At 54.4% G+C, this 22,623-nt stretch overlaps 1 protein-coding gene across 1 annotated transcript; it reads right to left on the reverse strand.

Annotated features, from left to right (window-relative positions):
* Nucleotides 1-1,121: 1,121 nt before the first annotated feature.
* On the reverse strand, nt 1,122-21,554 carry LOC142472517 (proton channel OTOP2-like). Its single transcript, XM_075579567.1, has 7 exons — nt 21,354-21,554; nt 8,615-9,009; nt 7,959-8,095; nt 5,092-5,150; nt 3,260-3,402; nt 2,292-3,148; nt 1,122-1,917 (listed from the first exon to the last, which is right to left on the reverse strand). The coding sequence occupies exons 2-7, from the start codon at nt 8,982-8,984 to the stop codon at nt 1,747-1,749; spliced, it is 1,737 nt and encodes a 578-aa protein (XP_075435682.1). The 5' UTR covers nt 8,985-9,009; nt 21,354-21,554; the 3' UTR covers nt 1,122-1,746.
* Between the last annotated feature and the right edge of the window lie 1,069 nt (nt 21,555-22,623).

Raw genomic sequence — 22,623 nt, forward strand, 5'->3', positions numbered from 1 at the left:
CGGGGGATTCTGCTGAAGGATTTTATCGTTTCATCCTGGCTGCTGGAATCCCAAGTGATGATCCCCTGTGGCAAGTGAGAGGTTCCAGGTGAGTATCACCTCTCTGAGATAGATTATCTGTAAATGCGCCCATCCTCGCGACAGGTACAGGTGTGAGAAGGCTATTTTACAGCTTTTATTTTTGAATAAATGTCTGCACAGAATTATGCTGTGTGATACGCGCTTCTCTCTTCATTTTTTCTAAACAGATCTTTTGTGGATGTGGCTTAATATATATCCTTTAATTACAGTTTTGGATGAACTATTATTATGGACGTTAATGTGTCATTTGGTTATCTAGCACGTTTACATCTGTTTTTATATTTACATATGTTTTTTTTTGTCTTATATGTCATCAGATTATTAGTAATTCATAGATTACAATTCACCCTACTTTCGTGTGTGTGTGTGTGTGTGTGTGTGTGTGTGTGTGTGTGTGTGTGTGTGTGTGTGTGTGTGTGTGTGTGTGTGTGTGTGTGTGTGTGTGTGTGTGTGTGTGTAAAACAGGACAGGCACTCCTATACTAAAAAAATTAAATGTCACTTTTTTGAGTACAGGAGTGCCTGTCCTGTTTTCCTTTTTAAATATCTTTTGGACGGTATACACCCTCCCTTTACCTTTATTTTATATTCTGTTTAGTGTGTGCAGGGTTTCTGATATATATATAACCATACTATGAAAGGTGGAACAATATTCCCGGGTAAAGTGGGTAAGGTACTTGGCAACATGAAAATATGACCGGCATGGCAGGTAAGGCTTCAACCCCCAAATATGGAAGGACATCAGGGAGTCCTTCACTCAGCAGGGGATCGTTAAGAGCTGAAGATGATGACGATGATGATGTTGATATTAATATATATATATTTTTCCGTTGATATATATATATACATGTATACCCCCACAAAATTGTATCCACATATACCCATAAATATACACGCAAACATATGTACATACACACACATACCAATTAATAACATGTTCATGCACTAACACAGAGGCACACACTAGTATACACACATGAACACACGCATGCACACATGGATACACGCATGCACACATGGACACACGCATGGACAGAGCCGTTAAAATCTTCACATCCTTAATGTTGCTCCCACAATGGAGCGTCAGCTCCTGTGCTGCAGGTTTCTCTGGCAATGGTCAGGTTCAAATGTCCGATAAGAAGCTGCTGTGTGGGTGAGCGCTTCATAGTGTCTCCACAACTTGGCCACTACACATGTTCTCATCCACGGATATAGGGTAAGGGGCATAGGGCAGGCGGAAGGGGGCTCAGGGTGGTGGGTAGGGAGCACAGGGCGGTGGGTAGGGGAGCAGATGCATACTTCTATAAATAAGTATAAATAAAATAATGTCTTGTGTTGACTTCCCAGTTGGGAGATGGGGGAGCATAATGAGCTCAAAGTGTCCACGAATCCAGGAAGACGTGTCCCTGAGTTTTTGTGTACTCCCTCTCCTCATGCTGTCTTCCTCTCTGTCATGTCTCACTTCTCTCTTCTCCCTCGGCAATAGTCCAACTCCCTTTTCCTCTCAAGCTTTCTCCCACCCCCTCTCTCATTTTTCTCCTCTTTCTCCTCTTCGATCTATCACCTCTATCCCCCGTATTGTCCCTCGTTCTTCCTTCTCCATCCCTTCACCTCTCCCCCTGTCCTTTCTGTCCCGATTGCTCCCTTCCTATCTGTGGTGGACACCCTAGGACATCCGGAACACCTCCAGCAGGCTGGCGGCCGCGTGCATGCGGTAGAAGATTCCGAAGGGCAGGCAGATGTTGGTGATAATGGTCCATACGGTCATTCCGTAGAACCTCAGCTCCAGGTTGTTCTTCAGCTGCGGCCGAGCACCAAACGCAGGCATGAGCCAGAGCTACGGAGAAAGGAGTGGGCGACATGGGTCAGAGGGGGTCGCTAGGGGAGGGGCATCTGGGGGAAGGGAGTCATTGGGGACGTTGACTACACACTGGGTTGGCTCCTCTTGGGGACTATCAGACAACTCCCAGAGTGTTCTTCTGTTCAGTAAATGATCCCAATATTTTCTGGGAGTAGTTACCCCCAAATCTGCAGTGTTGGTTGGGACTTGGAAGGGGTCAGCAAGCAAACATTTATGAACAATAGATTGTAAGCTCTGTGGGGCAGTTGAGCCTTGTACCCTAGCGCAGTGTGCAAGTGATTTTAGAGCCCTGGGAGTGTGGGTACTGCACCCTCAGTGTGTAGTAGGCGGGTGGGGACCCCAATACTTACGATGATGTTACACAGGAGCAAGAAGAGAGAGATTTCCTGCACCAGTCTCCGCTTCAAGTTCCAGGGGAGATCTGCGGCCTCCGGCGTCTGATCCAGCGTGAGGTCAGGACCAGGCCCAGGAGATTCTGGGGAGCTCCCATTAGGCAGAGAAGGGGCCACCGCCTCGTTGGTGAAGACGAGTCCCTTCTCGGGCTCCGGGGGACTATCCTGGAAGGGCTCCCGGTGTAGCCCCTCAATGATGAAGGTGTTCTGCAGTGTGAGCTGCACGATCATGAGTAGTGAGTACACCAGGTTCAGGGCATTGAGCAGCTCCCCGGGAGAGGTGGCCAACATGGCTACGATGGAATAATAGGAGATGCAGTAGTGGCCCAGGGCGGCGCCCAATAGCAGGGCCACATCCAGGGTCCGGGTGGGGTTCTTGTGGCCGTCCATATCCCTCTTGTCGAACCTGTAGATGATGGAGCTGGTGAGGGAGCCCACGGACATGAGGCAGAGAGCCACGATGTTGAAGATGTAGAACATGACATGGGCCTGGTACTTCTTGTCCGGAGTGTTGACCTGGACCTTGTAGGTGACGAGGACCACGACCCCGGAAAGCAGGATCCCTGCCCCCAGCAGTAGCCCCACAAAGATGCTCCGCAGGCAGAAGCAGGGGCCGAGACGTTGTTGCCGAGGCACGTGGTCATCCATCTCACGTCCCACGTTCTTCCACATGATGTAGGCCATGGCGGAGGCAAACAGGCTGTACTCAATGTTGAAGGGGTATAGGTAGTAATACCCCGTCTGGAAGATGTGGCACAGATGGTTACTGCACTGGCAAGAAGGCCCGTGTGTATCCACGTGTGTATCCCCTGAGTCTGCAAAGAGAGGTACACGTCAGTGATTGCTGGAGACCACTTTGTCTATGTCCCCTCTCGCACTGTGCCCCTCATTACGACATAGACCCTCCCTCCCCTGACTCTGGGTACCTCTGTGATCTGAGGTGAAGGGTGCGATGCTCTGCAGATCCTTCTGGTCATCCTCCAGGTCCCGGGCCTGATGGACCGACTCATCGGTCACTGCAGCCATCCAGATACTGAGGTTAGTGATGAGCACCAGCATGAGTCCATACCTGGGGAGGAGAGATGTAGATGCCTTGGTATTAGGGGGGTCTCATCTGCTAATGTGGAGAGGTCTCACTTGGTGATGTCAGGGAGTATCACATGGTGATGTGGGGAGTATCACATGGTGATGTGGGGAGTATCACATGGTGATGTGGGGAGTCTCACCTGGTGATGTGGGGAGTCTCACCTGGTGATGTGGGGAGTCTCACCTGGTGATGTGGGGAGTATCATATGGTGATGTGGGGAGTCTCACCTGGTGATGTGGGGAGTCTCACCTGGTGATGTGGGGAGTCTCACCTGGTGATGTGGGGAGTATCATATGGTGATGTGGGGAGTCTCACCTGGTGATGTGGGGAGTCTCACCTGGTGATGTGGGGAGTCTCACCTGGTGATGTGGGGAGTCTCACCTGGTGATGTGGGGAGTCTCACCTGGTGATGTGGGGAGTATCACCTGGTGATGTGGGGAGGGTCTCACCTGGTGATATGGGGAGTATCACCTGGTGATGTGGGGAGGGTCTCACCTGGTGATGTGGGGAGGGTCTCACCTGGTGATGTGGGGAGGGTCTCACCTGGTGATGTGGGGAGGGTCTGACGTGGTGATGTGGGGAGTATCACCTAGTGATGTGGGGAGGGTCTCACCTGGTGATGTGGGGAGTATCACCTGGTGATGTGGGGAGGGTCTCACCTGGTGATGTGGGGAGTATCACCTGGGGATGTGGGGAGTATCACCTGGTGATGTGGGGAGGGTCTCACCTGGTGATGTGGGGAGTATCACCTAGTGATGTGGGGAGGGTCTCACCTGGTGATGTGGGGAGTATCACCTGGTGATGTGGGGAGGGTCTCACCTGGTGATGTGGGGAGTATCACCTGGTGATGTGGGGAGGGTCTCACCTAGTGATGTGGGGAGTATCACCTGGTGATGTGGGGAGTATCACCTGGTGATGTGGGGAGGGTCTCACCTGGTAATGTGGGGAGGGTCTCACCTGGTGATGTGGGGAGGGTATCACCTGGTGATGTGGGGAGGGTCTCACCTGGTGATGTGGGGAGTATCACCTGGTGATGTGGGGAGGGTCTCACCTGGTGATGTGGGGAGTATCACCTGGTGATGTGGGGAGGGTCTCACCTGGTGATGTGGGGAGTATCACCTGGTGATGTGGGGAGGGTCTCACCTGGTGATGTGGGGAGTATCACCTGGTGATGTGGGGAGTATCACCTGGTGATGTGGGGAGGGTCTCACCTGGTGATGTGTGGAGGGTCTCACCTGGTGATGTGGGGAGGGTCTCACCTGGTGATGTGGGGAGGGTCTCACCTGGTGATGTGGGGAGTATCACCTGGTGATGTGGGGAGGGTCTCACCTGGTGATGTGGGGAGTATCACATGGTGATGTGGGGAGGGTTTCACCTGGTGATGTGGGGAGTATCACCTGGTGATATGAGGAGTATCACCTGGTGATGTGGGGAGGGTCTCACCAGGTGATGTGGGGAGGGTCTCACCAGGTGATGTGGGGAGGGTCTCACCTGGTGATGTGGGGAGTATCACCTGGTGATGTGGGGAGTATCACGTGGTGATGTTGGGAGTATCACCTGGTGATGTGGGGAGTATCACCTGGTGATGTGGGGATTATCACCTGGTGATGTGGGGAGTATCACCTGGTGATGTGGGGAGGGTCTCATCTGGTGATGTGGGGAGGGTCTCACCTGCTGATGTTGGTGTGGATCTGCACACAGTGCCTGCAGGAAACCCAGAGGAAATAAGTCTGAAAAAAGCAGAGATCAAACTTTAAAATACAGCAGCACGGAGAGGGACACGGGACACGGGCGAGGTGTATACGGAGAGGCACACGGGACACGGGCGAGGTGTATACGGAGAGGCACGTGGGACACGGGCGAGGTGTATACGGAGAGGCACACGGGACACGGGGTGGGGCGAGGTGTATACGGAGAGGCACACGGGACACGGGGTGGGGCGAGGTGTATACGGAGAGGCACACGGGACACGGGGCGGGGGCGAGGTGTATACGGAGAGGCACACGGGGTGGGGCGGGGGCGAGGTGTATACGGAGAGGCACACGGGACACGGGGTGGGGCGGGGGCGAGGTGTATACAGAGAGGCACATGGGACACGGGGTGGGGCGGGGGCGAGGTGTATATGGAGAGGCACATGGGACACGGGGCGGGGGCGAGTTGTATATGGAGAGGCACATGGGACACAGGGTGGGGCGGGGTGTATACGGAGAGGCACATGGGACACGGGGTGGGGCGGGGGCGAGGTGTATACGGAGAGGCACATGGGACACGGGGTGGGGCGGGGGCGAGGTGTATACGGAGAGGCACATGGGACACGGGGTGGGGCGGGGGCGAGGTGTATACGGAGAGGCACACGGGACACGGGGTGGGGCGGGGGCGAGGTGTATACGGAGAGGCACATGGGACACGGGGTGAGGCGAGGGCGAGGTGTATACGGAGAGGCACATGGGATACGGGGTGGGGCGTGGGCGGGGGCGAGGTGTATACGGAGAGGCACATGGGACACGGGGTGGGGCGGGGGCGGGGGCGAGGTGTATATGGAGGGACACGGGGTGGGGCGGGGGCGAGGTGTATACGGAGAGGCACATGGGATACGGGATGGGGCGTGGGCGGGGGCGGGGTGTATACGGAGAGGCACATGGGACACGGGGTGGGGTGGGGGTGAGGTGTATACGGAGAGGCACACGGGACACAGGGTGGGGCGGGGGCGGGGTGTATACGGAGAGGCACATGGGACACGGGGTGAGGCGGGGGCGAGGTGTATACGGAGAGGCACATGGGATACGGGGTGGGGCGTGGGCGGGGGCGGGGTGTATACGGAGAGGCACATGGGACACGGGGTGGGGTGGGGTGGGGGTGAGGTGTATACGGAGAGGCACACGGGACACAGGGTGGGGCGGGGGCGAGGTGTATACGGAGAGGCACATGGGACATGGGGTGGGGCGGGGGCGAGGTGTATACGGAGAGGCATATGGGACACGGGGTGGGGCGGGGGCGAGGTGTATACGGAGAGGCACATGGGACATGGGGTGGGGCGGGGGCGAGGTGTATACGGAGAGGCACATGGGACACGGGGTGGGGCGGGGGCGAGGTGTATATGGAGAGGCACATGGGACACGGGGTGGGGGCGAGGTGTATACAGAGAGGCACATGGGACACGGGGTGGGGCGGGGGCGAGGTGTATACGGAGAGGCAGACGGGGGGCGGGGGCGAGGTGTATATGGAGAGGCATATGGGACACAGGGTGGGGCGAGGTGTATACGGAGAGGCACATGGGACACGGGGTGGGGCGGGGGCGAGGTGTATACGGAGAGGCACATGGGACACGGGGTGGGGCGGGGGCGAGGTGTATACGGAGAGGCAGATGGGATACGGGGTGGGGCGGGGCGAGGTGTATACGGAGAGGCACATGGGACATGGGGTGGGGCGGGGGCGAGGTGTATAGGGAGAGGCACATGGGACACGGGGTGGGGCGGGGGCAAGGTGTATACGGAGAGGCACATGGGACACGGGGTGGGGCGGGGGCGAGGTGTATACGGAGAGGCAGACGGGGGGCGGGGGCGAGGTGTATACGGAGAGGCACACGGGACACGGGGTGGGGCGGGGGCGAGGTGTATACGGAGAGGCACATGGGACACGGGGTGGGGCGGGGGCGAGGTGTATACGGAGAGGCACATGGGACACGGGGTGGGGCGGGGGCGAGGTGTATACGGAGAGGCACATGGGACACAGGGCGGGGCGGGGGCGAGGTGTATACGGAGAGGCACATGGGACATGGGGTGGGGCGGGGGCGAGGTGTATACGGAGAGGGACACGGGGTGGGGCGGGGGCGAGGTGTATACGGAGAGGCACACGGGACACGGGGTGGGGCGGGGGCGAGGTGTATACGGAGAGGCACATGGGACACGGGGTGGGGCGGGGGCGGGGGCGAGATGTATACGGAGAGGCACATGGGACACGGGGTGGGGCGGGGGTGAGGTGTATACGGAGAGGCACATGGGACACGGGGCGGGGGCGAGGTGTATATGGAGAGGCACATGGGACGCGGGGTGGGGTGGGGGTGAGGTGTATACGGAGAGGCACACGGGACACAGGGTGGGGCGGGGGCGAGGTGTATACGGAGAGGCACATGGGACACGGGGTGGGGCGGGGGCGAGGTGTATACGGAGAGGCATATGGGACACGGGGTGGGGCGGGGGCGAGGTGTATACGGAGAGGCACATGGGACACGGGGTGGGGCGGGGGCGAGGTGTATATGGAGGGACACGGGGTGGGGCGGGAGCGAGGTGTATACGGAGAGGCACACGGGATACAGGGTGGGGCGGGGGCGAGGTGTATACGGAGGGATCCAGGGAGGCCATGGGAGGGTCAAGATCTATATGGGGGGCACAGAGAGGCACAGTGTGACATGGGGGGACATGGAACACATAAGGGCCCAAAGGAGGGAGGAGGGGGTACAGAGAGGCACAGGGGGTCCTGGAAGGAGACGGGGCACAGGGAGACACAGCTCACACATTGCGGGGGACGAGGACGCTCACCTGAAGGATGATGAACGCGCTCTGCACCATCGGGTGAATGAGTTTGATCGGAGACTCGCATTCTATGTAACTGATGTAATATCCCATCTTAAACATGTCCAGAACCAGACTGCAGATCCCGAAAAACACCAGACCCCCTGTGAGAGGAGGCGACAGTCAGACAGAACCTTCCGACCCTCACAGAACATTCTGACTGTCACAGAACCTTCCGACCCTCACAGAACATTCTGACTGTCACAGAACATTCCAACCCTCACAGAACATTCCGACCCTCACAGAACATTCCGACCCTCACAGAACATTCCGACCCTCACAGAACATTCCGACCCTCACAGAACATTCCGACCCTCACAGAACATTCCGACCCTCACAGAACATTCCGACCCTCACAGAACATTCCGACCCTCACAGAACATTCTGACTCATAGATTATTCCGATCATCACAGAACATTCTGGTCCTTTAGGATCATATTGACTCTCATAGATTATTACAACCATAACAGAAGATTTTGACCCTCACAGAACATTCTGACCCTCTGGGAACATTCTGACCCTCTGGGAACATTCTGACTCTCATAGATTATTCTGACCCCCACAGACCTGTTGATGTGCCCTCTCCCCTGCCCTCCCCCATCACTGGGTGGGTTCTCTGTACCTCTCAGCCACACGGGTCCAGCGTGTGAGTCCTTGTACAGGACGGCATTTTTTCGGCAGGAGAAGTAGAGCTGGAAGATCATCCAGAGGATGGACAGCAGCATGAGGACAACCAAGAAGGCCAGGACCTCCGTGTCCTTCACTATCACCTTCTCCAAGGAACTGCTGCTCACCAGGACACTGCCCACCAGACCAATGTTAATGGCCAGCAGCGCCGACAGCAGCCGACCCCCCTTCTTCAAGACCTCGGAAGGAACCGGGGGGTATCCTGCCACCTGACCCGGGACGGGGAGAGCCACCTGGGCTTCCGAAGGCGCCGGGTTCGTGTCATGGGCGCCGGGCTCCCCATGCTCAGCCTCTCTGTTGGCCATTTCTTTGGGCACCTGGTCGTCAGTCCTGGGCAAACAAAAAAAGAATGTACGCTTCATCACAATCAGAGCCGAGTATTTAGGGTACTGGCCTATGAAGTGGGAGGAACCTTGACCCAGATGTAGGGTACCTTAGCAGCTAAATATAAAATGAGATTGGGGTCGAATGAATTTCCCCTCGCCCCTGTGAGATTCACGTGTGGGATTCGGGGGGTCTCAGTGACGCAGAGACGTGCCATCCTCATGCTGTCCCCCCGACCCGCCTCAGACCGGGGCAGCAGTGAGAGGGTTAATGCCCCGGCGACAGCAGCAGCCGCAGCTGTGTTAACGAAGCGGGGCGTCCGGCAGGCTCATTAAAATGCAAATATGCTCTATAAATCCCCTACAGGATTTTCAGAAAGGTCAGCGGGCGGAATGTCCGAGCCGGTCAGGGGGTCTGAGCTACTGATTTACTGCATCACGCCCCCCCTCCCCCACACACACGGGAACGACCACTGTCACCCGCAAACGTCCCAAAGACGTTGGCTGGCACACAGGGACACGAGACAAATACCAGGGACCCCCAAAAATGATATATATCATTGAGAAAGGCCTCATTGGGAATATATATATATACATCGCAGCACTCTCTGGCAAGGTAAATATTTAATTGGGATTTGATGCATAAGGGGTCAATACAAGAAAGAGGGAACGACGTTTCGGACGCCCGGTCGCCTGATGCATTCAATCCTGTTGAAATATTTACCCTACCAGAGGGGGCTGCGGATTTTTCTATTCTCTTGCTGGACGGGGGTCCCTGATACACACACACACACACACACACACACACACACACACACACACACACACACACACACACACACACACACACACACACACACACACACACACACACACACACACACACACACACACACACACACACACACACACACACCTTCAGTCCTCAATACTCCCCACAACAGGTTCAGCACAGGTGGCTCAATCAGTCCCTGCTTCAGCACAGGTGGCTCATCTCTCTGGGATAATTATGGTGCGGATCTGTCTGTGTGGCAGGAAACTCCTGGTTCTAGTATTGGTTTCCGAGCAGTGTGACCTTGTGATGCCTGGGGGTGGGGGGGTGGGGGGGTGAGGGGGGTGGGGGGGTGGGGTAGGTTTTCCGGAGCTGCCGGAATTCATAAAGACAGGGTTTGGGAATCGGTAATTGAGGGAAGGAGAAAACGACTTCGGTAGGGTGTGCCAAACTTTCATTATTTCCAAATAAACTGTTAAGCAACAATTAATGGCGGCCAAACAGGAAAGACTTTCTGATCATCCCAGCTGAGGAATGATAATAAGTAAATAAGTATATATATATCTCAAATGGAAATATTCCTGTATGCTCATTTGCATGTCTTAGACAGGTCTGCAACCCCGCCTTTCACCATTATCACCCAGCACACAGCGCTCCCACTGCAGCAAGGGATTCTGGGAAATGACATGCAAATGAGCACACAGTGCCACCTTTTGCTTCAAAACCATATAACATGGTCCCCTGTAAGCGTATGCGTGCTGCATGTCACAGCTTTGAGCACAGCCTGGGTTAAGATGCATAGCCAGTAAACCCACCCACAGACAGACTGTTTCAACCTTAATGGGTCTCCTCAGTGTGAGGTTAGTTATGCTGGCTTTGCAAAATGAAGTAGGGATAGGTTTCACCACACTTAGTTTAGTTATGGTGGGTAAAAAAAGTGACAAAAAACATATGTATGTATGTGTGTGTATGTATGTATGTATGTATGTATGTATGTATGTATGCATTTAAAGTAAGGCTGAGATTATAGTGGGTGCTTGAGTGCGCGTGCGTGCGCATGACGCTCGTCCATTGCTCAAGCAATTTCTGCACATACTGTTTCAGGCGATGGTGAGGCGTGGCTATGGCGTCACAAAGCTGATCCGCCGTGATTGGCTGACGCGTGTTCAAAACGCGGTCGCAGCATCGCGCTCCCTTGTGCACGCGCGCACGTGCACCATCACACACAGTATAATCTCAGCGTAAAAGCGATGAGGTTAACCTACTCTAACAACCAGAATAAACACATAGGTTGTACAATGGTTTTTTGACACTGAGTGAGTATTGACAACTGTAGGTCCTAGCTGAGAGAAGAGGCTATGACAGTTAGGTTGGATTACTAAGGAGATCTGAGAATCTTCCAGAACATATGCCATATTTGGTTATTCTATGTATGGAGTTGTGGGCAGTTCATATGACATCAGTTTGAAGCTGCAGGACCTAATTTGGAATAGAAATAGTAGCAGCTGAATCAAGGAATATTATCTCAATAAATAAATATGTAGCAACAGGCGACAGGCTGAGATAGAAGGAGGCGAGAGGCACAGGGTGATTGATACCATCGGGATATGAGGGGACCATGAAGCTGAGAGACGTGTTAAGATCTGGAGAGAGGAGGATTTAACATCAAGGTACCAGGATTCAATAGAAAGATTAAGACGGATACGCAATCGTCAATGACAATATTCTAACCGATTTGGAACCTCGTCGCCATTCTTACTATTTTAGTATGTAAGTAATTATCTTCAAACTAAACGTTTCTTCTTGCGTGCAAAGGCTAGAATGCTGCGTTCTGTTATACTGGGGTAAGAATTACACCGATCCTCCGAGACCCCCACAAAAACAAACCAGCCAGTGTTATTATTATCCTGTATCTGTAAAGCACCAACGTACGCCGCAGCGCGGTACAATGGAGGGCACAGCGATATGTATATCACAGAATGACACACAAGTACGGACAGGCGAGAGCAAACAGACGCAGGAGGGAATGAGGGCGCTGGTCCGGAGAGCTTACACTCTAGTGGGGATAAGGGGCAATGTTGGAACAAAAGGTAACGCGGCTGCTCGTTGTGGGATGGAGTATATATCAGGGTAGAGTATGGTCCGGCCGCACAGCTGATCACGTTAAGGTTTGGGGGTCGGGATGTTAGGGGGTGTTATATGGGGTGGAGTTTGGTTCATTTTGTTCCTGTGGGGGTCCGCTTGTGATATAGGGGGCGTCAGAGCTTGGAGGAGTTAGAGGGAGCGTTAATAAGGCGCAGTAAGAGGCGTTCCACACTACAATGTTCCTGTGGGGGTCCGCTTGTGATATAGGGGGCGTCAGAGCTTGGAGGAGTTAGAGGGAGCGTTAATAAGGCGCAGTAAGAGGCGTTCCACACTACAAAGTTTCTGTATTCTTCTCTCACGGCGTCTTAGAGAAAAACGTTTCCATGTGTTACTTTGGGTGAATGACGCTCCGTGTGAGATGAGGTGTAAAAAACCCGGCTCTCCGTAGAATTAATATATCTGGCATGTTCCATTGAACACCGGGGATTTCTGGCAGATAGAGGCACCCGGGGATTTCTGGCAGATAGAGGCACCCCGGTGATTTCTGGCAGATAGAGGCACCCCGGTGATTTCTGGCAGATAGAGACACCCCGGTGGTTTCTGGCAGATAGAGACACCCCGGGGATTTCTGGCAGATAGAGGCACCCCGGTGATTTCTGGCAGATAGAGGCACCCCGGTGATTTCTGGCAGATAGAGGCACCCCGGGGATTTCTGGCAGATAGAGGCTCCCCGGGGATTTCTGGCAGATAGAGACACCCCAGTGATTTCTGGCAGATAGAGACACCCCGGGGATTTCTGGCAGATAGAGACACCCCGGGGATTTCTGGCAGATAGAGACACCCCGGGGATTTCTGGCAGATAGAGACACCCCGGGGATTTCTGGCAGATAGAGGCACCCCGGGGATTTCTGGCAGATAGAGGCACCCCGGGGATTTCTGGCAGATAGAGACACCCCGGGGATTTCTGGCAGATAGAGGCACCCCGGGGATTTCTGGCAGATAGAGGCACCCCAGTGATTTCTGGCAGATAGAGACACCCCGGGGATTTCTTGCAGATAGAGACACCCCGGGGATTTCTGGCAGATAGAGGCACCCCAGTGATTTCTGGCAGATAGAGACACCCCGGGGATTTCTTGCAGATAGAGACACCCCGGGGATTTCTGGCAGATAGAGGCACCCCGGGGATTTCTGGCAGATAGAGACACCCCGGGGATTTCTGGCAGATAGAGACACCCCGGGGATTTCTGGCAGATAGAGGCACCCCGGTGATTTCTGGCAGATAGAGGCACCCGGGGATTTCTGGCAGATAGAGGCACCCCGGGGGTTTCTGGCAGATAGAGACACCCCAGGGATTTCTGGCAGATAGAGACACCCGGTGATTTCTGGCAGATAGAGACACCCCGGTGGTTTCTGGCAGATAGAGACACCCCGGGGATTTCTGGCAGATAGAGGCACCCCGGTGATTTCTGGCAGATAGAGGCACCCCGGTGATTTCTGGCAGATAGAGGCACCCCGGGGATTTCTGGCAGATAGAGGCTCCCCGGGGATTTCTGGCAGATAGAGGCTCCCCGGGGATTTCTGGCAGATAGAGACACCCCAGTGATTTCTGGCAGATAGAGACACCCCGGGGATTTCTGGCAGATAGAGACACCCCGGGGATTTCTGGCAGATAGAGACACCCCGGGGATCTCTGGCAGATAGAGGCACCCCGGGGATTTCTGGCAGATAGAGGCACCCCGGGGATCTCTGGCAGATAGAGGCACCCCGGGGATTTCTGGCAGATAGAGGCACCTCGGGGATTTCTGGCAGATAGAGACACCCCGGGGATTTCCGGCAGATAGAGGCACCCCGGTGATTTCTGGCAGATAGAGGCACCCCGGGGATTTCTGGCAGATAGAGGCACCCGGGGATTTCTGGCAGATAGAGGCACCCGGTGATTTCTGGCAGATAGAGGTACCCGGTGATTTCTGGCAGATAGAGACACCCCGGGGATTTCTGGCAGATAGAGACACCCCGGGGATTTCTGGCAGATAGAGGCACCCCGGGGATTTCTGGCAGATAGAGACACCCCAGTGATTTTTGGCAGATAGAGACACCCCGGGGATATCTGGCAGATAGAGGCACCCCAGTGATTTCTAGCAGATAGAGACACCCCGGGGATATCTGGCAGATAGAGACACCCCGGGGATTTCTGGCAGATAGAGACACCCCGGTGATTTCTGGCAGATAGAGACACCCCGGGGATTTCTGGCAGATAGAGGCACCCCGGGGATTTCTGGCAGATAGAGACACCCCGGGAATTTCTGGCAGATAGAGGCACCCCGGGGATTTCTGGCAGATAGAGGCACCCCGGTGATTTCTGGCAGATAGAGGCACCCCGGGGATATCTGGCAGATAGAGGCACCCCGAGGATATCTGGCAGATAGAGGCACCCCGGGGATATCTGGCAGATAGAGGCACCACGGGGATTTCTGGCAGATAGAGGCTCCCCGGGGATTTCTGGCAGATAGAGACACCCGGGGATTTCTGGCAGATAGAGACACCCCGGGGATATCTGGCAGATAGAGGCACCCCGGTGATTTCTGGCAGATAGAGGCACCCCGGGGATTTCTGGCAGATAGAGGCACCCCGGGGATTTCTGGCAGATAGAGACACCCCGGGGATTTCTGGCAGATAGAGACACCCCGGGGATTTCTGGCAGATAGAGACACCCCGGGGATTTCTGGCAGATAGAGACACCCCGGGGATTTCTGGCAGATAGAGACACCCCGGGGATTTCTGGCAGATAGAGACACCCCGGGGATTTCTGGCAGATAGAGACACCCCGGGGATTTCTGGCAGATAGAGACACCCCGGGGATTTCTGGCAGATAGAGGCACCCCGGGGATTTCTGGCAGATAGAGGCACCCCGGGGATTTCTGGCAGATAGAGACACCCCGTGGATTTCTGGCAGATAGAGACACCCCGGTGATTTCTGGCAGATAGAGACACCCCGGGGATTTCTGGCAGATAGAGACACCCCGGGGATTTCTGGCAGATAGAGACACCCCGGGGATATCTGGCAGATAGAGACACCCCGGTGATTTCTGGCAGATAGAGACACCCCGAGGATTTCTGGCAGATAGAGACACCCCGGGGATATCTGGCAGATAGAGACACCCCGGTGATTTCTGGCAGATAGAGACACCCCGAGGATTTCTGGCAGATAGAGGCACCCCGGGGATTTCTGGCAGATAGAGGCACCCCGGGGATTTCTGGCAGATAGAGGCACCCCGGGGATTTCTGGCAGATAGAGGCACCCCGGGGATTTCTGGCAGATAGAGACACCCGGGGATTTCTGGCAGATAGAGACACCCCGGTGATTTCTGGCAGATAGAGGCACCCCGGGGATTTCTGGCAGATAGAGGCACCCCGGGGATTTCTGGCAGATAGAGACACCCCGGGGATTTCTGGCAGATAGAGGCACCCCGGGGATTTCTGGCAGATAGAGACACCCTGGGGATTTCTGGCAGATGGAGGCACCCCGGTGATTTCTGGCAGATGGAGGCTCCCCGGGGATTTCTGGCAGATAGAGACACCCCGGGGATTTCTGGCAGATAGAGGCACCCCGGTGATATCTGGCAGATAGAGACACCCCGGGGATTTCTGGCAGATAGAGACACCCCGAGGATTTCTGGCAGATAGAGACACCCCGGGGATTTCTGGCAGATGGAGGCACCCCGGGGGTTTCTGGCAGATAGAGACACCCCGGGGATTTCTGGCAGATAGAGGCACCCCGGGGATTTCTGGCAGATAGAGGCACCCCGGGGATTTCTGGCAGATAGAGACACCCCGGGGATTTCTGGCAGATAGAGACACCCCGGGGATTTCTGGCAGATAGAGACACCCCGGGGATTTCTGGCAGATAGAGGCACCCCGGTGATTTCTGGCAGATAGAGGCACCCCGAGGATTTCTGGCAGATAGAGACACCCTGGGGATTTCTGGCAGATAGAGACACCCCGAGGATTTCTGGCAGATAGAGGCACCCCGGGGATTTCTGGCAGATAGAGGCACCCCGGGGATTTCTGGCAGATAGAGACACCCGGGGATATCTGGCAGATAGAGACACCCCGAGGATTTCTGGCAGATAGAGGCACCCCGGGGATTTCTGGCAGATAGAGGCACCCCGGGGATTTCTGGCAGATAGAGGCACCCCGAGGATTTCTGGCAGATAGAGGCACCCCGGGGATTTCTGGCAGATAGAGGCACCCCGGTGATTTCTGGCAGATAGAGGCACCCCGGGGATTTCTGGCAGATAGAGGCACCCCGGGGATTTCTGGCAGATAGAGACACCCCGGGGATTTCTGGCAGATAGAGGCACCCCGGGGATTTCTGGCAGATAGAGGCACCCCGGGGATTTCTGGCAGATAGAGACACCCCGGGGATTTCTGGCAGATAGAGGCACCCCGGGGATTTCTGGCAGATAGAGACACCCCGAGGATTTCTGGCAGATAGAGGCACCCCGGGGATTTCTGGCAGATAGAGACACCCCGGGGATTTCTGGCAGATAGAGGCACCCCGAGGATTTCTGGCAGATAGAGACACCCCGAGGATTTCTGGCAGATAGAGACACCCGGGGATTTCTGGCAGATAGAGGCACCCCGAGGATTTCTGGCAGATAGAGGCACCCCGGGGATTTCTGGCAGATAGAGGCACCCCGGGGATTTCTGGCAGATAGAGACACCCCGGGGATTTCTGGCAGATAGAGGCACCCCGGGGATTTCTGGCAGATAGAGACACCCCGAGGATTTCTGGCAGATAGAGGCACCCCGGGGATTTCTGGCAGATAGAGACACCCCGGGGATTTCTGGCAGATAGAGACACCCCGGGGATTTCTGGCAGATAGAGGCACCCCGGTGATTTCTGGCAGATAGAGACACCCCGAGGATTTCTGGCAGATAGAGACACCCCGGGGATTTCTGGCAGATAGAGGCACCCCGGTGATTTCTGGCAGATAGAGACACCCCGAGGATTTCTGGCAGATAGAGACACCCCGGGGATTTCTGGCAGATAGAGACACCCCGGGGATTTCTGGCAGATAGAGGCACCCCGGTGATTTCTAGCAGATAGAGACACCCCGGGGATTTCTGGCAGATAGAGACACCCCGGGGATTTCTGGCAGATAGAGACACCCCGGTGATTTCTGGCAGATAGAGACACCCCGGGGATTTCTGGCAGATAGAGACACCCCGGGGATTTCTGGCAGATAGAGACACCCCGGGGATATCTGGCAGATAGAGACACCCCGGTGATTTCTGGCAGATAGAGACACCCCGAGGATTTCTGGCAGATAGAGGCACCCCGGGGATTTCTGGCAGATAGAGGCACCCCGGGGATTTCTGGCAGATAGAGGCACCCCGGGGATTTCTGGCAGAGAGAGGCACCCCGGGGATTTCTGGCAGATAGAGGCACCCCGGGGATTTCTGGCAGATAGAGACACCCGGGGATTTCTGGCAGATAGAGACACCCCGGTGATTTCTGGCAGATAGAGGCACCCCGGGGATTTCTGGCAGATAGAGGCACCCCGGGGATTTCTGGCAGATAGAGACACCCCGGTGATTTCTGGCAGATAGAGACACCCCGGGGATTTCTGGCAGATAGAGGCACCCCGGGGATTTCTGGCAGATAGAGACACCCTGGGGATTTCTGGCAGATGGAGGCACCCCGGTGATTTCTGGCAGATGGAGGCACCCCGGGGGTTTCTGGCAGATAGAGACACCCCGGGGATTTCTGGCAGATAGAGGCACCCCGGTGATATCTGGCAGATAGAGACACCCCGGGGATTTCTGGCAGATAGAGACACCCCGGGGATTTCTGGCAGATAGAGACACCCCGAGGATTTCTGGCAGATAGAGACACCCCGGTGATTTCTGGCAGATAGAGGCACCCCGGGGATTTCTGGCAGATAGAGACACCCCGGTGATTTCTGGCAGATAGAGGCACCCCGGGGATTTCTGGCAGATAGAGACACCCCGGGGATTTCTGGCAGATAGAGGCACCCCGGGGATTTCTGGCAGATAGAGGCACCCCGGGGATTTCTGGCAGATAGAGACACCCCGGGGATTTCTGGCAGATAGAGGCACCCCGGGGATATCTGGCAGATAGAGGCACCCCGGGGATTTCTGGCAGATAGAGACACCCTGGGGATTTCTGGCAGATAGAGGCTCCCCGGGGATTTCTGGCAGATAGAGGCACCCCGGGGATTTCTGGCAGATAGAGACACCCCGGGGATTTCTGGCAGATAGAGACACCCCGGTGATTTCTGGCAGATAGAGACACCCTGGGGATTTCTGGCAGATAGAGACCCCCCGGTGATTTCTGGCAGATAGAGACACCCCGGTGATTTCTGGCAGATAGAGACACCCCGGTGATTTCTGGCAGATAGAGGCACCCCGAGGATTTCTGGCAGATAGAGACCCCCCGGTGATTTCTGGCAGATAGAGACACCCCGGTGATTTCTGGCAGATAGAGACACCCCGGTGATTTCTGGCAGATAGAGGCACCCCGGGGATATCTGGCAGATAGAGACACCCCGAGGATTTCTGGCAGATAGAGGCACCCCGGGGATATCTGGCAGATAGAGACACCCCGAGGATTTCTGGCAGATAGAGACACCCCGGGGATTTCTGGCAGATAGAGGCACCCGGTGATTTCTGGCAGATAGAGACACCCCGGTGATTTCTGGCAGATAGAGGCACGCCGAGGATTTCTGGCAGATAGAGGCACGCCGAGGATTTCTGGCAGATAGAGACACCCCGGTGATTTCTGGCAGATAGAGACACCCCGGTGATTTCTGGCAGATAGAGGCACCCCGGTGATTTCTGGCAGATAGAGACACCCCGGGGATTTCTGGCAGATAGAGGCACGCCGAGGATTTCTGGCAGATAGAGACACCCCGGTGATTTCTGGCAGATAGAGACACCCCGGTGATTTCTGGCAGATAGAGGCACCCCGGGGATTTCTGGCAGATAGAGGCACCCCGGGGATTTCTGGCAGATAGAGGCACCCCGGGGATTTCTGGCAGATAGAGACACCCCGGTGATTTCTGGCAGATAGAGGCACCCCGGTGATTTCTGGCAGATAGAGACACCCCGAGGATTTCTGGCAGATAGAGGCACCCCGATGATTTCTGGCAGATAGAGGCACCCGGTGATTTCTGGCAGATAGAGGCACCCCGGGGATTTCTGGCAGATAGAGGCACCCCGGTGATTTCTGGCAGATAGAGGCACCCCGGGGATTTCTGGCAGATAGAGGCACCCCGGTGATTTCTGGCAGATAGAAGCCCCCCGGTGATTTCTGGCAGATAGAGGCATCCCGGTGATTTCTGGCAGATAGAGACACCCCGGTGATTTCTGGCAGATAGAGACACCCCGGTGATTTCTGGCAGATAGAGACACCCCGGTGATTTCTGGCAGATAGAGACACCCCGGGGATTTCTGGCAGATAGAGACACCCCGGTGATTTCTGGCAGATAGAGACACCCTGGGGATTTCTGGCATATAGAGACACCCCGGGGATTTCTGGCAGATAGAGGCACCCAGTGATTTCTGGCAGATAGAGACACCCCGGGGATTTCTGGCAGATAGAGACACCCGGGGATTTCTGGCAGATAGAGACACCCGGGGATTTCTGGCAGATAGAGACACCCCGGTGATTTCTGGCAGATAGAGACACCCCGGGGATATCTGGCAGATAGAGGCACCCCGGGGATATCTGGCAGATAGAGGCACCCCGGTGATTTCTGGCAGATCGAGGCACCCCGGGGATTTCTGGCAGATAGAGACACCCCGGTGATTTCTGGCAGATAGAGACACCCCGGGGATTTCTGGCAGATAGAGACACCCCGGGGATATCTGGCAGATAGAGACACCCCGGGGATATCTGGCAGATAGAGGCACCCCGGGGATTTCTGGCAGATAGAGACACCCCGGGGATTTCTGGCAGATAGAGACACCCCGGGGATTTCTGGCAGATAGAGACACCCGGGGATTTCTGGCAGATAGAGACACCCCGGGGATATCTGGCAGATGGAGACACCCCGGTGATATCTGGCAGATAGAGGCACCCCGGGGATATCTGGCAGATAGAGGCACCCCGGGGATATCTGGCAGATAGAGACACCCCGGGGATTTCTGGCAGATAGAGGCACCCCGGGGATATCTGGCAGATAGAGGCACCCCGGGGATTTCTGGCAGATAGAGACACCCCGGGGATTTCTGGCAGATAGAGGCACCCTGGGGATTTCTGGCAGATAGAGGCACCCCGGGGATTTCTGGCAGATAGAGACACCCGGTTATTTCTGTCAGATAGAGGCACCCTTGGGATTTCTGGCAGATAGAGACACCCGGTGATTTCTGGCAGATAGAGGCACCCGGGAGATCTCAGGGAGGCATTCGATGGGCGATTCTGTTGGGTGTTAAGTGATTGCTCTCAGAGGAAATACACAGACCGACAACAACTTAACAGCTTCCCGCACACTTCTTATATTTACATATTTATGAATGAACGATTGCTGGCGATTGATGCAATCGTTTCAGGCAGCGAGATTACCGACAGATCAGAGCTCACGGCTTCACCGTCACAGGAGACGGCGCAAGGAACGGGCTTGTGTGCGTTTTGTGTGTGTGTGTGCTAAGCAACTCATCCCAAATCACTGTGGGGCAATCCCAAACATTATTAGGGTTATTAGGCGATGCACAGCGACTCTTTTCCTAAAGGGATCTAATGATCCGCCGGTGACACGCATTCCTAAAAACTCAGTGCAATGTAAAAAAAAAAACCCCAAAAAATTCATTTATAATGAAAAGTCAGACCCAGTCCTGCAGGGGAAGGAAGAACAGATTGTAAGCTTCACGGGGCAGGGACCTGTGCCTGCAAAATGTCTCTGCAAAAGCGCTACTTAAACATTAGAAACGCTATACAAGAACATGCTATTATTATTAATTATTATTATTAACAGGACAAGTGGAAGAGATCGGATCAGAACCAGTGCACAAACCAGAAAGATCTCTGAAGCGCTTCTTCCCATGATCTGTTATTTGTATTATCTGTTATTTATATGATTGTCCCGCGTATTACTGCTGTGACGCGCTATGTGCATTAATAGCGCTGTATAAATAAAGATATACACACATACAAAGAAAAGCCGGAGCGAGCGTATTTCAGTGGACACGGGTTGTGCTTCTCGAGCAGGGGCATGGGAAACCCTGCGGGATTAAGGAGACCTGATCTGCAGGACTCAGGGTGACGGGTGTCACCTTCGGGCAGACAAAGCTGAGATTTGGGTCACCCGGATCAGAAGCTGGATCGATGGTCCGCTGAAGCGTGTGGGATGCCAAGGTTTAAAAGCCGCGAGGCTCCGAGGCAGAGAGCGGCGACGAGTGAAGACACGTCCTGCAAGGTGCAAGGTGTAGGGAGCGGAGTGGTGCAGGGATCAGGGAGCTGGGTGGCTTACCTGCTGCAGCTCAGGTTACTCTCGGCACTGATCCGGCTGCTCCTGTGTCAGCCCCAGGTAGTGACTGGTTGTCTGCGGCCCGCCGGGTGACACGATCTATTCCAGCTGTTTCGGAAGAAACACTTTTCCCCCAAAGTGACCCAAGCAGAGAGCTCCTCGTATTGTGGCCAGACTGGTTCTGTGGCACTCCCAGCCCAGTGACAGGAGGTGCTAAGTATGAGGGCTGTTTACACACAGGAGAATGTGTCACCAGAGGTACCCACTCCCACGGAGACGCACGATTACTGTAATCTATAATACCAGCCCAGCATGGGCTCGGCCAGGCAAAAGGCAGCTTACCGGGGCTTTCAGGGGGGCACAGGCAATCACAGAGTCCCATACTACACCAGGGGCTCAGGCAACCTCTCATATATATATTTACATATATATATATATATATATTTATATATATATATATATATATATATATATATACACACATCAACATTTTAATATATATATATATATATATATATATATATACTGTACACACACAGTATACATATTAATATATATAAATATACTGTATGTGTATATATATATATATATTACATAGTTACATAGTTACATAGTGGATGAGGTGGAAAAAAGACATGCATCCATCAGATTCAACCTATGCTAAATTTAGATGACAGATACTTTATCCTATATCCGTACTTACAGGATATTCATCCAGAGGAAGCAAACACAAACCCCAGTGACACATCCTCTAATGATATCTCAAAAGGGGAAAAATTAATTCCTTCCCGACTCCAAAGTTTGGCAATCAGATTACTCCCTGGATCACCGTCCTTCCCATGTTTACTTATTTGGTATATCCCTGTATACCTTTCCTTTTTAAAAAAAATTGTCCAACTTTTTTTGAACAAATCTATTGTATCTGCCATTACAGTCTCCATGGGTAATGAATCCCACACTGTAACTGCCCTTACTGTAAAGAACCCTTTCCTTTGTTGCTGGTGAAATCTCCTTTCCTCCAACCTTAAGGGATGCCCCCGAGTCCTTTGTACTGCCCGTGGGATGAATAGTTCTTTTGAAAGCTCCTTGTACTGTCCCCAAATATATTTGTATATAGTTATCATATCCCCTCTTAGATGCCTCTTATCTAACGTAAATAAATCTAATTTAGCTAGCCTCTCCTCATAATATAGATTGTCCAACCCCTTTATGAATTTGGTGGCTCTTCTCTGCACTCTCTCTAGTTCCATAATGTCTTTTCTAAGGAGTGGTT

This window comes from Ascaphus truei, chromosome 22, assembly GCF_040206685.1.
Source record: "Ascaphus truei isolate aAscTru1 chromosome 22, aAscTru1.hap1, whole genome shotgun sequence".
Lineage (NCBI taxonomy): Eukaryota > Metazoa > Chordata > Amphibia > Anura > Ascaphidae > Ascaphus > Ascaphus truei.

Excerpts from the sequence above, each read along its gene's own strand:
- LOC142472517 (XM_075579567.1), bottom strand. The coding sequence starts at position 8,984 with ATGGCCAACAGAGAGGCTGAGCATGGGGAGCCCGGCGCCCATGACACG. Across the intron at positions 8,096-8,614 it reads TGGACCCGTGTGGCTGAGAG|GGGGTCTGGTGTTTTTCGGG; the intron begins GTACAGAGAACC and ends CTCCTCTCACAG. Across the intron at positions 3,403-5,091 it reads ATCCACACCAACATCAGCAG|GTATGGACTCATGCTGGTGC; the intron begins GTGAGACCCTCC and ends TCTCCTCCCCAG.